Source organism: Grammomys surdaster, unplaced genomic scaffold (genome assembly GCF_004785775.1).
Source record: "Grammomys surdaster isolate TR1022 unplaced genomic scaffold, NIH_TR_1.0 203, whole genome shotgun sequence".
Lineage (NCBI taxonomy): Eukaryota > Metazoa > Chordata > Mammalia > Rodentia > Muridae > Grammomys > Grammomys surdaster.
The window spans coordinates 1,668,863-1,685,816 of NW_021604648.1; the positions used below are offsets into that span (position 1 = coordinate 1,668,863).

Here is a 16,954-nt window from a genome sequence, read left to right on the forward strand (position 1 = left end):
CACACACACACACACACACACACACACACACACACACACACACACACCAGTGAACCCCTATTCTAGCTGCTTTGGCTATTTAACATTGGATCCAGATTTGCTTTCCATGAGGGGTAGCTCAAAGAAAGAAACAGTTGTAGGATCACAGGTTGCAGAATGTTAGAGCTGGCCCAGATTTTACAAAGGGAGAAACTTTACCCTCAAGGGCAAGTTATTTGGACAAGGCATAGGGCCAGCAAAGAGTCAGCAGAACAAAGGTGAGAAAGAATGCCTTCTGGCTGCTGGGGCTGGGGTCCTGCTGGACCGTTTTCAGACTTGTAAACACAACATCAAATCACAGCAAAGCTAAGTTTTCCAAAACTGACTCTGAAGGAACTCCACTCTGGGCCGCTCCCCTTGGGGCAGGCTCTCTGACAGACAAGGACAGAAGATTCCTAGCCTGGCTGCTGTATCTGGCTGAGTCACATTGACTTTTATTACACATCAAAGCATTCATTACTGTGAGATGCAAATTCAGGATATTTGACATGTTTATCTTTTTCCCTAGGGAGCCCTTGCAAATCACAGAGCCGAGACAAATGACTTGTCCAGAGATTTCCTTTTCTCATTTATATTCTGCATCCTAAAATGAGTCTGTTTTCTTTGTAGACAAATTCCTTTGGACAAGGCTGGTTCTGTCAGATAAATAATCTTCATCAGATGCAATCAAAGTATAAAGTAGGTCACATACAAAACCAATCATGATTAACGTTAGACTCCAAGCTAGTTACTCGTAGAGTCAAAGCATCTGACCATATTCCTCTGGTACCTGTGTTGTGTTTTGGGTATTTGGAAGGAGGAAGACAAGATTCAAGGCACAATATGCAACTCTAGGGGGTTCTCTGACAAAGTCAAAGAACAATGGAAGTCCATAGGAGATACCTTGGCCCAGTGGTTGGGGAAATGGCTCCCTGGGTCTCTTGGGTCTAGGATCTATTTCCCACTGTTGGCACCAAAATACAATACAGAAAGATGCTTCAACATAGCTCCAAGCTGTATCAGCCACTTCCATTGGGTTTTATTGGACTTTGAGAGTTTTTTCTATTAAATAATAAGTCTGAGGACCAACTCATGTCCCAAGTCACAGCAAACTGCTGTCATCTTCAATGTGACTTGAAAATTCACATGGAGAAAATTCAGTTTTCCATTCAGCACAGGATGTTTTCAAAGTGTGAGGACATACCCACCATCTTGGGATGATGTCCATTTCAATAGTTAAAAGTGTTTCCAAACTCTGGCATATAAAGGCCATCAGCCCTTTGAAAACATCAGTCACCCTAAAACAAGTTAAGGGAGGCTCATATGAAGCATGGCTGACCTCTGATGCTTGCAGATTTAAGCTACCAAAGCTAACAACACGTAGACATGTTGCTTAGGTGTCAATGGAAGTGTTACTATGAGGCCAGCACACAGAGGAGAGCACACTACGCAGGGAGGGAGATGGGGCCTGGCCAGGGGCCTGAGCCTCACTTCCGGCACTATTCCTCAATCCACGTGTGCAGTGACTCTCAGATAGTGACAAAACATTCATTCCCTTGTTAAAAAAAAAAAAAGTGGCCCTTGAGCATTTATCAGAAGAGGTAAGAAAGTACGAGGCTACGCAAAGCAGACCATCTGTATTCTCTATCCCAGGGTTCTGAGAACAACTAGAGACGTACATAGGATGTGCACACGCCCCTAGTGTGCTGCTGAATCCACGGGGGCCTTGCTTGCTCATCTCTGGGTCAAGGGACTAGAGGTACAGCCTGTATGTACTACCCCAGTCCACTGGGACCAACCTCGCTTACTGAGGTCAGGTGTGTCTTTGGTATCGGTCCACAGAGTCTCTAGCTCACTGCACCCGGCTCCTAACCTGGATCCACAGCTCTCCAAACACCTATGGAGATATATCTCCTATGAAACTCTTCCTCCTATGATACTCCATTTAAACTCACTTTTCTATAGATTCTTCTGAACATGAATGACCCTTGGCACTTATATTCCAGGGCCATACAGCTTGGCCATAGTGACTTGTCTGCCATTAGTACCATTAATACTGTCACCACCCTCATCATCTTCCCCATCACCACCGCCATCCTCCTCATCACCACCATCACCACCTCCCTCTCCAGAGGCCAGAGCCATGAAGCAAGAGCCTAGCAGTGAAAGCCTAGAGAACCTTTCCCCAAAGTCAGAATCTGTCAAGATCCCTATACTCATTCCTTACAGGGGAGCAGGTAGGATCGCAAACTTCCTACCTCCAACTTACTTCCAATGTCTTGAAGTCTCCATATTTCACATAGACCATCTTGATGCCATTGAATGCAAGCTCCAGTTCCTTTAGGGTTGGAAATGTGTGAAAGACATCTGCATGGGAACAGAAAGAGAGTGAGAGAGAATCTTGAACTTGAAAAGGCTTAAGGAGAAGGCAACTAACAGTGACCATGCACTGAGCTTCCAGCTGTGGGAGACGCTTTCTATCGCAGACCTCAGATCTCTAACCATAGGCTGGAGAAACGGCTTGGGGGTGAAGAGGATTTACTGTTCTTGCAGAGGACCAGAGCTTAGTTCCCAGCATCCACACTGGTGGCTTGTGATTGCCCATTACTCCAGCTCTAGGGATTCCAATGACCAATCCTGGCCCCAAGGGGTCCTCCATTCATGTGTACGTACACACACACACACACACACACACACACACACACACACACACACAAAGCATATGCACACATAATAGAATTAAAAATAAAACAATCTTTTAGAAAAAATTCAATCTCTAGCCACTATCACTAACAGGAATTGTGCTGTTCATCCTATGGCTGAGGACATGGCAGCTCAGGCAGGCTAAGTGGCTTGTTAGAAATAAGATTGCGCCGGGCAGTGGTGGCGCACACCTTTAATCCCAGCACTTGGGAGGCAGAGGCAGGCGGATTTCTGAGTTCGAGGCCAGCCTGGTCTACAGAGTGAGTTCCAGGACAGCCAGGGCTATACAGAGAAACCCTGTCTCGAAAAACCAAAAAAAAAAAAAAAAAAAATAAAAAGAAATAAGATTGCTTACCTGGGCAATGGTAGTGCACACCTTTAATCCCAGCACTTGGGAGGCAGAGGCAGGTGGATTTCTGAGTTCGAGGCCAGCCTGATCTACAGAGTGAGTTCCAGGACAGCCAGAGCTATACAGAAAAACCCTGTCTCGAAAAAACAAAACAAACCAAACCAACCAACCAAACAAACAAAAAACAAAAAAAAGAGAGAGCGAGAAAGAGAGAGAGAGAGACAGACAGACAGACAGAGACAGAGAGACAGACAGAGAGACAGAGACAGAGAGAGAGGGTTGCCGGTAAGTAGAAAACTAAGTCTGTTCAAATGCAAGGCCTGCCCGTTTAAAAATGATATATTCTTTTTTTCCTCTTCCCAATCCAGGGACCCACCTGAGGGTCTCATGCACGCTAGGCAGACTCTCCACCACTGAGCCACACTCCTAGATAACCTCTGTTACTTCTGATTAGAGATGCTAACATGCCCACCCCAAATAGTTCAACATCCCAGGTTCCTTTAGTCCCAATATTTAGTGTCAACTGTTTAAAATTTCATATATATACCTAATATTTTTCTCATGTATGTATTGAAATACAGTCTTCTTACAAAAACTGCTGTGCAGTGGCTTTGCTCCTTTAGCAGTATGACTTGAAGAATATTCAATGTTAAAGTTGTCCAATGTCTTAGTTACCTTTCTAGTCTAGACATGCACTAGCTTTTCCTGTTGGTAGCATTTAACCTATGTGGGAAGGGGGTAATCAAAAACTCCTTATTGCATGACAACTGGTTCTTAGATTCACTTTCTAGGCCTGTTTCCCTGGTAACCTGGAGCACTTGCTATAGTAACTGTGTTACTAGGCAACTATTGCTTGTGGTAAAAATGATTGCAGATTGGTAAGTTGTGTCTGGACCAAGAGAAAGTATAAATTATAAATACCCGAAGGGGGTACATGACTTTAAGTGGTGACTCCTATAATCAGACATATCCTTCGTGGGAATGCTGTAACACAGACCTATGGAATGGCACATTGGTTGCTGTATTGATGAGATTTCCAAACAAGGGCGATTCCTGCATTTACTCAATGAGAGTTTCTGCCCAGCATCCAGGGTAACTCTTGGCTAGTGGGAAGCACTGCAAGATAGCCAACCATGGCTCCACTGTAGGACTCCTGAGGCTGTACAATGGGGGCATAGTGTAGAAGCACTTAGAACTTTCTAAGTGAAGCTGCTGTACCATGTAGCCTACAAAAGCCCGTGAGTCAGGATGTTCAGTCAAGTCCAACAGAGACTGACTAGGGGACGTTCCTTGTGTAAGTCTCTCTCTGTAGAATACAGTCCTAGAAACCGAGCTACTAAAGGCAGTGACTATCTAAACTTATAAAAGATTTATTTATTTATTTATTTATTTACTTACTTACTTGCTTACTTATTATATGTATGCGCTCCTGCGTGCTCTTGTGTGCAGTGAGGATGTGCGAAAGCCCATGGAAGCTAGAAGAGATCACCAGATCCCCCGGAACTGGAGTTATAGGTGGCTGTGAGTGGCCCCCATGGATGCTAGAAATTGAACCTGGGTCCTTTGCAAGAGCATCAAATGCTCTTCACAGCCCTGCTCTCCGTCCCTGTCTTGAATTTTAACAGACACTACCAAATTTCCCCTAAGGAGTAACACTGCTTTCTTATATTTGACTTTCACGGAGACTCTCCACTGCCTCCCCAGGGCTGGCTGTGGTTGGAGTTTTTCACACTTGCCAAAATTTGATGGACATAAAACTGTCCTGGTGCTGTTTTCTTCCTTAGTGAGGCTGGGCATCTATCACAGGCCTTTTGGCCTGTTTATACCAAGACATCTCCTAGCAGACTATACTTTCTTCTAAGGTAGAGATCTCATCTGATGCTTTGATAGAAGCTCCCCTCCAACTCATTGAGACAAACTTATCAATGCCCCCCTTCTAGAACTGTCTCTGAGTAACATCCTCTCAGGTTCCCAAGTCCTGTGATTCCCACTCTTCCCAGATCTCTCTCTCAATCCCCTTCAGGACCCATCTCAAGCTTCATCCCGCTCCCATGGAAACCCCTCTTCTGAGCTTCCCTGATTAAAAGCCTTCCACACCTCTTCTGTCTAGAGGACTAAGCTCAACTCTCAAAGCCCTTGATGATCAAGTCCCTGCCAGTGTGTCTAACCTCAGCTTTTTCTCCTCATGTATCCCCTGTACAGTCTTCCTGACCAGGAAGTTCCAGTCCACAGCTGCCCCTCAACCCAAAGCACCTTTACCAATTCCTGAGTCAGTTTCCTCCCCCCCTTTCTGAGTGTGTGTGTGTGTGTGTGTGTGTGTGTGTGTGTGTGTGGTGTGCACATGCAGATGTCAGAGGACGGTTTTCCAGGAGCTGGTTCCCTACTTCTATCACGTGAGTATTGGGGATTGAATTCAGGTTACCAAGCTTGGCAGCAGGTGCTTGAACACACTCAGCCATCTTGCCAGCACAGCGTATTTATTTTTTGATCCTGTTTTAGGTGCTCTTACCTAAGTTTCCTGACTTGCTGGACTGGGTTAAAGTCGCTCTGATATGCTTGCCTGGTGTCTTCCGATCTTCCTGTACCAGTGCTTATATGTGCCCTGCTTTTGGTCTGAGCCCATCTCTCCTACCAATCATAAGCTCTCCAGAGCAGCAACTGGGTGCCTTTCTTTCTAAAGGCCACACAGTCCTGGCACCAGCAGGGGTCACTGTGGATCTGTGGGATTACTAAGAGGCCCTTTCTCTCACTGGAGTTTGCAAGGTGTCCTGTCAGGCTGGAGGAGAGGATTATCTGTGTTTGTGGAGAGGAGCTGTCAGGGAAACCCTTGGTGAGTGACAGCTCAGCACCAGAATTGAGATCTGTGCTCTCTCCAGAGCGATCTCCTGGCCATGAGAGGCCGATCCCAGATGGACAGACAGACAAATCCTAACACAAGTGCTTTGTGGGCTAGGAGGACAGGTAATAAGAAGAGAAAGCTCACCTAGAGGCAGCAGGTTTTCAGAGGCATTGATATAAATCACAGACGTAAAATGTTTGAAGTCCTTTTCCTTTGCCTGTCAGAAAGCATCCCAGAGAAATACAGGATTAGTTCCCTGCCCAGGAGCCTGTAGAAGCACCACAGCAGCTGTCAAGAGGGCAAATGCCTAAGAGGGACTAAGACACATTCTTAGTGCATGAGCAGCCACTCGGAGAGGGTGGTGGGGACTTTTCTGTTTTCTTCTACCCCGAAATACTTTAAATGTATTGAAAAGCACAGTGAGTGCTACTTGGAAGATGTAGCCACCGTGACCCAGTTTTAATGACCTGAGTCTGAACTGTCTAAATGTGAAAGAAACTATCAGAAGACGTATGACCTCTGTTTCCACACCCTCCATGTGTCTCCTCAAACCCCACACCTTACCCCTGCTCTTGGCTTTCATGTATATAACATACACCACAATGTTTATACCCATCAATTATACATAGGGCTATTTACATGTTTTAAAACTTTATATTCATGCTGTGGTACCAATGTGTCTTTTTACTCGAGAGTATGGCTTTGAGATTTACACAAGGTGTTTATAGATCTGTGGAGATTAATCTATGTCGATACACATAGGTCCAATTCATCCATTTGAATTCCTTGCTTGAATATACGACAAGTTATCCTCCTCTGCTGTTTACACATCTAGTCTGTTTCAAAGCTTCAATTGTCATAAACAAGGTGCTACACACATTCTCATACATGCTTCCTCATCGTGAGAGTTTCTGTACCCTACCATACAGTTAGCTCATGTGATGGGAACTCCACACAAGGAGTTAGACTCTACCCAAACTCCCTAGTCAAGTCTCACCATCTTCTATGCCCTAGTCTCAAGAACAGATTCTTAAGGTGAATTTTTCTAATTCACAGAATACCAAATTCATAGCAAGGTTTGTGTATGAATATTGTTTCCACCCCTGTCTGCCCACCTCTTCTCCCTCTTTCTATGTAACTAATTTCTAGTTCCCAGGGACTGTGGAGGTGCCATACACAAACCAAAGCATCCGGGTTCCCTGACACCTGGCTCAGTCATGCCTTTGATGCTGGCCTCACCTTGGAGAACTTCATGCCACTCACGTTGATAGTGCAAAGGTCTGATGGCTTTCTGGCAGAGTGGTGCTTTAGCTGAAACACAGGACACAGAGTTGGTCCCCAAGGTCCCAAGAGAATGTAATGAGTTGAGTTACTTCTGTTGAGTGTTTTCTCCCTGGGCACTCTCATAGACTTGCTATTTGTTTGCTTATGCATTCATTCACTCATTCATTCATTCACCAAGTATTAATTGAGAATGACTTTGGGCATGAACTGTACTGACTGTATTAACAAACTTTTGCTTAACCCTAACTGAACCCCCCTTTAATATAAGTAGTGTTTCTTAATACTTATTAGTTGTGTTAAAGGGTTGAGCTCTCTCTTCCAGTATTACTTTAGTTAAAGAGTTTAGTTCCTCCTTTTAATGAGGTTAAGAGATGAAAGTTGCCTTGCCTGAGGCCCTGTAGCTAGAACATGGTGGATGTGTGATTTGGAGTCAATCTGTACTCATTAAACTATCCATTTTTGTCTGCCATGTGTCACTGTACACAATGGAAAAGTTAGGATCAGAAATCAGCTTCAGAATATCTCCTAGTTCAGCGCTGCAGAATTCCTTGTCCCGTCTATCATGGCCTATTCTGTATGGTGCCTACTGTGAAGAGATTTCAAACAGGCTCAGAGAAGACAGTGCAGACGCAGCAGATGCCTTCCATACTTTCTCAGAGTGACCACTTAGTGGGAAGGGAAATAGCAAGTACTCAGAAATGTAATGATTATTTTAAAGGAGAAATTCAAGATCCAGTGAGATGTGGAAACAGGAGGCCTCAACATGAGTCTTAAAAGGAGGAAACATTTCCTTGAGGGTGTGATTTTCCAGCTGACAGCTAAGCTATAGGAGATGGTCCTATGCAGTGGGCAGGGAGTGCAAAGGCCTCCCAGGCAGAAGGCAGGGTGTTTTTAGAGAGGGAATTATGAAACCATGCAGATCCACACTGGCTCTGAACAAGGGAGTAGATTAAGTAGGGGCTGACAGCAGTTCCATAAAGATCAGCTTATCTGACCTACTCAGAAAGGATAAGAAGACAGAAGAGACCAATATGCCAGATGTTGTTAATGACTTTTCCAGCAAGAGCTTTTACCCACTGAGCTGTCTCGATGACTCTAAAGAAAAGCATTCTAACTGGTTTGAACTAGTTAAGAGTTACGTGGTTAGCCCAAAAAGAGATGATGGTGGCCTCGTTCACAGTTGTAGTGGAAGACAAGAAAGGAAGTAGGCTTGATGGCTGTTTAATAGAAGCTCCAGGACTTGGTAATGTGGGAGTGTCAACAGAGGGTGAGAGGCAAGTGTAAACTATAACCCCTGGTTACAAGCTCAGTGAATGGCTAGTTAGTACCAGCAGAGAGGTAATATTAGCCAGAATGATGCATTTAGGGATGTGGGGTCAATGGCATATGTGCAGTAGTGTAATCTGAGGTGCCCGTGAACTGAGAGGCAGCACAGAGATCCCATTGCTCTGAAAAGCATTCTCACTGTTTCCTCTACCCGAAGCAGCAGTGTAGGTGACAAACCATGCTGGCTAATACAGAAACTCACATGGGGATGGTCACCCTACACACACACACACACACACACCTGCTGGAAATGCTAAGATGCAAAAACAGGGACATTCAAACACTTAATTAACAAATAATCTTAAAAATTACCTTTATTTTATACATCTGGGTGTTTGCCTATATGTATGTCTGTGCATCACACTTGTGCCTGATACCTGTTGCGGTGGTTTGAATATGCTTGGCCCATAGGGAGTGGCACTATTAGGTATGGCCTTGTTGGAGTTGGTGTGGCCTTGTTGGAGAAGGTGTGTCACTGTTGTAGTGGGCTTGGAGATCCTCCTCCTAGTTGCCTAGAAGAGTCAGTCTTCTGTTTGCCTTCAGAACAAGATGTAGAACTCTCAGCTCCTCCAGCACCATGCCTACCTGGATGCTGCCATGCTTCCCACCATGATGATAATGGACTGAACCTCAGAAGCAGTAAGCCAGCCTCAGTTAAATAATTGTCCTTTGTAAGAGTTGACTTTCTCATGGTGTCTCTTTACAGCAACAGAAACCCTAAGACATCTGCAGATGTTAGAAGAGGGCTTTAGATCCCCCTGGAACTGGGATCTACAGATGTCCTGAACTTCCATGTGGGTGCTGGGAATTGAACCTGAGTACTCTGGAAGAACAGCTATTTTTCTCAACCCCTGAGACATCTCTCTGGCCCTCAAGTTCCTTGTTTAAAATAGTGCAGTGGCTTAAAAACAAAACCCTATGCATATCCTCCTATAGACTTCCAATCATCTCTGGGTTATTGATAATAGCCAATACATGTAATATGTACATAGTGGAATCATATGTAAACAGTTGTTATGCCATATGGTTTAGGGACTAGGAATACAAGAGTATGCACATGTGTACTGCATACTTTTGCTTTCTTTTTCAAGCGTTTCAGTACGTGGCTGTTTGAATCTGTGGGTGAGGAATAGTGGATATGCAGTGTCAGTTGTATTTGGGAATGAGGGGACAAAGAACACCATGGAGTGACGTGGTCTGCCCAACCTCTGTACTGCTGTTTCCATCCTCTGAACTCCCAATGAGGAGCGGTCCTAACAGAGAAACAGATCCCACGGGCTCTGCAGAAAGCCTGTGCTATTCAATAAGGTGAGGCGGCCCAGCCACATTCTCTTGCAACCTCTGATGCACACGTCTTGGGACTTACCAGCAGAATGTGGGAATGAGCGAGGCTGACAGAGTTCTTCCCAGGGAGCAGCGAGAGCCCACGCTGCCCATTAGTGTTAACTTATAAAATCCATCTTTCTCTGCAAAGCTACTGAAGCGTTGCATAGAATAGATGTGAATCTGCCTGGCTGGTCTCCAACCTACCATCCAGGTCTCTTCAGAGAGACTGCCTCAGGTCTGGAGTCCTCCTGCCTCCAGACAGATGCTGAAACCAAAGGACAAAGCCTCTGGGAAAGCAGGACCTCCCTGGTCTCCCTGGCTCCTGGAGAAGTGACCACAGAGCAGAGCACAACACGGCACACAGGGATCTCTCGTCCCTCCTCAGTGCTGGCTCAGGACCCTCAGTCTACCTTTGATTTCTGAGACACTTTTGCCTTTCCAACTGACATAAGACTTTTCACTTTGTAAAATGTCTTTCTTTTCTCTTACAGCCAGAGTCTCACTAAGTAGGTTCACAGAGATCCAGTGCCTCTGCCTCCCAGAGTACAGAAATTAAGGGTATGTGCCACCCTGTCTGGCCATTTTACATAATAATATAAAGGTACAGGTTTTAGAGTCAGTAGATCTGGGTTTTAATCCTGGTCTGGCCATTCACTGGCCATATGTGGGTCCTCTTTTCCATGTCTACCAGTGGCAACAATAGAGTAAGGATGGCAATCCTAGGCCTGTCTCGCAGGGTGTGTGTAAAAGTTTCACGTGTTAAAGGACATTTCCAGGGCTATTTCATCATCAGCCACAATGAATTTGCCACCATCACTCTCATGGCTTGAAGTCAGGTAGGAGTAATGGTACCTGGGCAAGACCAGTCCTTGCCCCTAGACAGACAAAGCAGGGAAATCCTCGTTCCTCCTTTCCCCTTCCCTTCAATAATGCTGTCAGCCATTCAGGGATGCATTTACTCTCACCAGAAAAGACCGGTCCAAGATGTGTCCAAGAATGTCTGCCTGGCTATCTCGCCGAGATATTTTCTTCAACCCAGTGTCGAAAGAAACCTTCTTCTGGTTTTCCTGACCATCGGTGGATGCCTTAGCTACCCCTTTCTTCATGCTGCCTTTCCGAGCCACTATCCAGTGTCCCCGGCCTGTCGGGAAGATTGGGACAGTGAGTAGGGCCAAATTCCTCTGAAGCCAAGGGTACGAATACAGAATATTTATCCCTAATGCCCAAACCCCAATAGTTCCTGAGTGCTGGCACTACCAAGCACTCACTACTGCTGAAGCGTGTCTGTGCACACGTCTCTAAGAGCCTCTAAGCTCAGTGAGGGCTATGCTACGGATGAAACGGCTTAGGATGAGAAGGGTGGGACGGCTGCCCAACTCCTTCCTTATCTCCAAATGTGTGCCTCCCAAGGCTACTGTTTAAGAGACAGAATCAGATTCTTTCTGTTATCTTCTGTCCTCCCTGATCCCTGTCAGCACAGAGGATTATTCTCTCAATGCTAGGCACCTACTCTACCACTGATCATCTCCTAGGTAAGGACTCTGTGACCTCAATTCCATACGTCAGGATGAAGAATGACATGACGCCCAGGGATTAACTCTGTTGGCCAAGCATTTGCCTAGCATACATGAAACCTCAGTTCACACCCCCACCCACTTTATAAAACTTGTTATAGTGGAGTACACCTGTAATCTCAATACTCAGAGTGGAACTAGGAGGACCCAAGGTCATCTTTGGCTACACAGCAAGTTTGAGGCCAGCTTGGGTTACATGGAACCCTATCTTAAAATTAAAAACAAGATTATAACATTCATAGTAAGTCCATTTAAAAATCATGATGACATTCTATAATCTGTCATCTTCCACATTAGCAATTAATCTACCCATGTATTAACTGTAATCTTTATATTATTTATGTATTCATTTGTGGCCCACATTCCCTCCCCTCTGGAATAGAAACTCTTTAACAGCAGGGGCCTTGTCTAACTAACTCATCTTCTTAGCTGCATGGCCTGAACAGAACTCACCACTGTGACCACTGCTAAACGAATGACTTAGTGAGCCCACGTCATCATCTGCTTAGATGTTTGTGAACATCTACTTTGTGCTGAGAGCTGGGGTCATGGCAATGAACATGACAGAAGCCCTGACCCCTAACAGTTCAATAATATCTGAGCTAGTGTGGAAGTCCAGTGAACCTTCCAGCATGAGATAGCTCTACTAAGCTGAAGGAATTCCATTGTTGAGGATTGGAACTAAGGCAGTCTAGGTGGAGGGAAGAACAATAGATGCCCAGATATATGAAGGGCTGGATGACAAACGACAGAATAGCTGTGGGGCCCAGGATAGAGCCACGGGCTCTGGCAGGCAGCAGCTCCTAGCCCTGCCTGCCAGGGCTTGGCTCCACACTCAACCACTGTTGCCAGTCCTGCCTGCTCTGGTCTCATGTGAGGCATTTCCCACTTCTGCTCTGGCTAGGTAGTCTGGTACCCCGCCAGCAAAGGCTGCCCCACCTGGGCAAAGGTTTCGGTACTCCTTGACTCACCCTGCATAGCCCTGACTCCTGAAGGTAACAGTCTGAGTTGGTGTGAAAACACAAAGTGGCCAAGAGGAAAGGCCCAGATGTGGCAGGAGATCAATGGGAGGAAGCTAGAAAGGTCAGGAGAGGCAGCCCATGGAACGCGCTGAAGCAGACGAAGCACAGGGATGCTACAGCTTTTAGCAGAAAGATCAAGGAAGGATTGTTCTGTTTTGCTTTATGATTTTTCATCTTGAGATAATTTTAGACTTCTAGAAAAGTTGCAAAAACAGTCAAATTGCCACATAGCCTTCACCCAGCTCCCCTAATGTTCTGTTCTTGCCTTTGTAACAGCCACGAAATTACTGAACCCAAGCAGTTAGCACTGATGCAACATCAGCTACTGATTGATGTCAGCCCTTCTTTGAAATCTGCCAATTTCCTGACTAATGTCCTCCCCTTGTCCCAGGATCTAAGCCAGGATCTCATGTCACATTCAGCTGGCATGGCTTCTTAGTCTGCTCCAACTGGAGAGGCGGCGCTCCATCCCACTCTCTCCTCCTGCAGGCTTGACACTTGTGAAGAGTGCTTGTCAGTTAAATATTAAAATATCCAAAGTAAGATATCCACCTGTGTGAACTTGTCTAAAGCTTTCCCAGGATTAGACTGAGGCTTTGAACTTGGCAAGCTACCACAAAAGCAAACTGTGCCTTGCCTTGTGCCTCATATCAGAAAACTCGCTATGCGTTATTTCTGGTGGTGATACCTTGTTTTTGAGACAGGTTCTCACCATACAGTCCAGGCTGACTTCAAACTTACAAGTTTCCTGCCCCAGCCTCCTGAGTGCTGGGGTCATAGAAATGTACTATAATACAACACATTGATGCTAGTGTTTGTTCTATGTGTGTGGTATGTATATACATAGACATATATATGCATGATGTATGAGCGCATGTGCACATACGTGTGCAGCTGCGCATGTGAAAGCCAGAGGAACATGTAAAGTATCTCTGTTACTCTCTACCTTGCTCCCTTGAAGCAGAGTTTCTTGTTGAACTGGAAGCTCACCACTTCAGCTATGCTGGCCAGTCAGCAAAACCCCAGAAATCTTCCTGTCTTTGTCCCAAATTCTGGAGTGACGGGCGTATATGGCCATGCTCAACTTTTACATGGGTGCTGCAGATGGGTCCTCTTGCTTGCTGCAAGTGTTCTTCCTTACCGAGGCACTGCCCAGCCCCACAGTGCTAACTTTGATCACTTTCATTCAGAGTTGGGTCTTCCTGATTTCGATACTGAAAGCTATTTATTTTTTACCTTTGTTACTGATAACTATAACTAGAAAGTTGTTCAAATGTCTCATTTCTCATACTTCTACCCAATTTTTTTTTCTGCATCCCAAATTGCTGTGTGTCAGCCTTTCTGGGTTATCATATGCAACTGTTCAAACACTGTATTGCTGTGACAGCATTTTGTAGTTTTAATTAGTAAGGTGGTGTTAGTGAGAGAAGTACTTGATAATGTAGGTGACTCTACCTCACTCCATCAGGTGAAGATTAAGAGGCAAAACATGAGATTTCCTAGAGAAAACAGAAGTTCCGCTTCAAGACTACAGTGGGGTGTACATAGTTAATCCCAGCACTCCAGAGTCAGAGGCAGGTGAATCTCTGTAAATTCAAGGTCAGCTTGTCTACATAGTGAGTTCTAGGACAGCCAGGGCTACCTAGAGACTTCAGTTTCAAAAAAAAAAAAAATGTGCTGGGATGTAGCTCAGTGGTAGAACTTAGTCAACTTATGCAAAGCATGGTGTTTCATTCTTACTATCAGGAAACAAAACAAATATCTACTTTAGATTAGCTCTCCCCAGGAGTCACCGAAGCCTCTCTCCCATCACATGAGTCAATTCCTATGTTACCCACCTGCTTGCTTTATCTATCTATCATCTATCTATCTATCTATCATCTATCATCTATCCATTCATCCATCTACTTATCTCCTACTAGCCTTATTTCTTTAAAGAATCCTGACTGACATATTACCCAAAAGTGAGTTTTAGCTGTAAAAAAATTACTGTGATATTTGAATAGTGATTTTATATTTCCCTCATGTCTTCTGTACTGATTAATCAGAGTTTTACCATAAGAAAAAGATGCTTCTTCTCTCTCACTTATTTACTGGCTTAAATGTTTATTTATATCATTATGGGCTCATGAATATTTATCCAACCATTATTTATTTCCCAGATGTGGCTCTGTTGTCTGACTCCTGTGTCCTTTCAACCTGCCCTCTATGATGCTCTGAGCACTTCTTTGCTTTCTGGTACCATAAGATGTTTAAAGTCCAACCTGAATTCTTTTTTCCTTACCTCAGACCTGTGAACATCTATTTTTCTGAGGATCTCTTACTCCTCTCTTTGGAGAATGGTATTTAGAAACCAAGATCCAGGTAGCAAGTACATTCTTCACTAAGTCCACACCTCCTTGCTCTTAGCGAGTATGCATACCAACACAGGCAGATAAGCTCCTCCCTCCCACCTCTGTCTCTCTGTCTGTCTGTCTATCTGTCTCTGTCTTTTTCTTCTGTGTGTGGAGAGAGTTTGAGGGAGGGAGGAAAAGAGGGAAGAAGGGAGAGAGGGAGAGAAAGCATAAATCCACATTGTTTCCTCACAGGATTCAAGTAAGTAGGTGGCCAGAAACAATGCCTAAGTGCAAACTGAAATCCCTTTGGAGAAACAGGAAGAACAGGGCTGAGATGTAGCTTAGTGGTAAAATCCTGGCCTGTCATGTGGGAGGCCCTACAATTGATCCCTAGTTACTACACACCTCAACAAATTAGAGAATAAACTAGAGAAGAATCTATCAATATCCTATATATTCTGTGGTCCCCTTTTCCAAGGTTTTCAGTTGCTAGTATTCAACTATGACCTAAAAATAATAAGTGGAAAATTCCAGAAATAAAAAAAGAATTTAAAACAACTTTGTAGAGATAATCTCTTGTGTACTGTATGAAAGCATTTGCCTGTCAATAAAGGGCTGATTGGCCAATGACCTGAGGCAGGATTAGAAAGTTACATAACTGATTCATTATAGCAAACTGATACAATTATTCCATTTACTATCAGCTGACTAGAACAGTTTTAACTCTAAGTTAATCTCATACTATTCCTAGTTTATGAATTAAACCTTATCAGGTCTATATGTATGGAATGATGCAGTGTGTATATATGTGTGTGTGTGTGTGTGTGTATACATATATATGGTTTATATGCATATATGGTTTGCATTACTCATGCTTTAGGCATTGACTAGTCAATCCCCTTACTGATGATAAGGGGATACTTAATAATAGAGAGGGCAACAAGTCACAAAACCAGGGGTTAAAGAAGGTGGGCTTTTCTCTTGACCTACTCATCTGAAGCAACAGAGCTACCTGACTTCTAGACAGTGTTCCACCTCTAGGGCTGTGTTCACTGTAAAAGTCCCTGCCCAGGGGGAAGGGGAAGTAACTAGATGGATATTTGAAAAATAACAGAAGCATTAGCAACTTCATTCAGGAGTGGAACAGAGCATGATTGCTCATCTAATAAGAGGAAAGGAAGAAAGGTACACAGCAGATTCAGGTCATAAGACGGTCTTTGAAAACTGTGGGAGAAGGATAGGGCTTTGTGGATGGAAGACTCTGGCTAACTGGAAGGAAGGCTGGAACACTCGGGACAAATCCAAACGCTGTGTGAAAAGAGCATCCTGGGAGAGAAGCATCAATGAAGGAAAGGGGTTGTGGCAGAGAGTAAGGGTGGGTTAGGTTGCGACCGACATGATGGGCCTCTACAGGTGTCAGCAATGGGAGGCCACGGTCTGAGCAGAGCCACTGCGGTTAAATGCACACTACAGAAAGCCTATGAGGCTGCTGCATAAAGAGGGGTGGGAGGGGAAGGGCCTGAGTGGCAAGGAGAAAACGAGGAAAAATGGCGCAAGGCAGGAGCTGGGTGTAGAGAAGAGGCAGCAACAGAGATGTCACCTCACCTTCGTCCGGCAACCGAAGGAGACTTTTGGCTGGAAAGCAGTTGTTGAGGCAAGGCTTGCCATTATCCATTTTGTACATTCCTGAAGACACCATCTCCCTGAAGGATACAGGGCAGTGGGGAGTCAGAAGAGTAAAATGGTGCAGGGGAACCCTTCACCCAGTGCCATTTGTGAGCCTACCAAGACCAGTGTGTCCTGAGCATCCTAAATCTAAGGACCAAGAGGCTCTGCTTCAGAAACGGGGCTGCTGTGAGCAGATCAGGGAGGCGGGGCCTGGGCTTTCCAGTTCAGACCAGTCCTAATTCAGCAGAATACTAGATTAAGCTCAGAAAGACCTGGTTTGAATCCTTGCCTTGCTGTGTGATAAGGAAGTTCCTCTGCTCCACCGAGTCTCAAAGTCCTTGTCTGTAAAGTGGGGGGGGGGGGGCAATCCTACCTTCCCAGGGGAGTGAGCAGATCACATGTGAAGAACAGTTGTCTTTGTTTTAACAGAGTTCAGAGAAATGGGGCTCACATTTTAGGAAAAGTGATGCTCAAACCAAGTTTTGACTGGATAAATTCAATTTGAGGGG

At 44.8% G+C, this 16,954-nt stretch overlaps 1 protein-coding gene across 1 annotated transcript in view; it reads right to left on the reverse strand.

Moving 5' to 3' along the window:
- Xrra1 (X-ray radiation resistance associated 1) overlaps window positions 1–16,954 on the reverse strand; it is a 62,711-nt gene that overhangs the window by 37,838 nt on the left and 7,919 nt on the right. The window contains exons 3-7 of the mRNA XM_028770709.1: window positions 16,383–16,480; window positions 10,811–10,986; window positions 7,149–7,220; window positions 6,054–6,126; window positions 2,288–2,385 (exon numbers count right to left, since the gene is read on the reverse strand). Coding sequence (XP_028626542.1) covers window positions 2,288–2,385; window positions 6,054–6,126; window positions 7,149–7,220; window positions 10,811–10,986; window positions 16,383–16,476 — 513 coding nt within the window. The 5' untranslated portion in view covers window positions 16,477–16,480. The remainder of the gene's footprint in view (window positions 1–2,287; window positions 2,386–6,053; window positions 6,127–7,148; window positions 7,221–10,810; window positions 10,987–16,382; window positions 16,481–16,954) is intronic.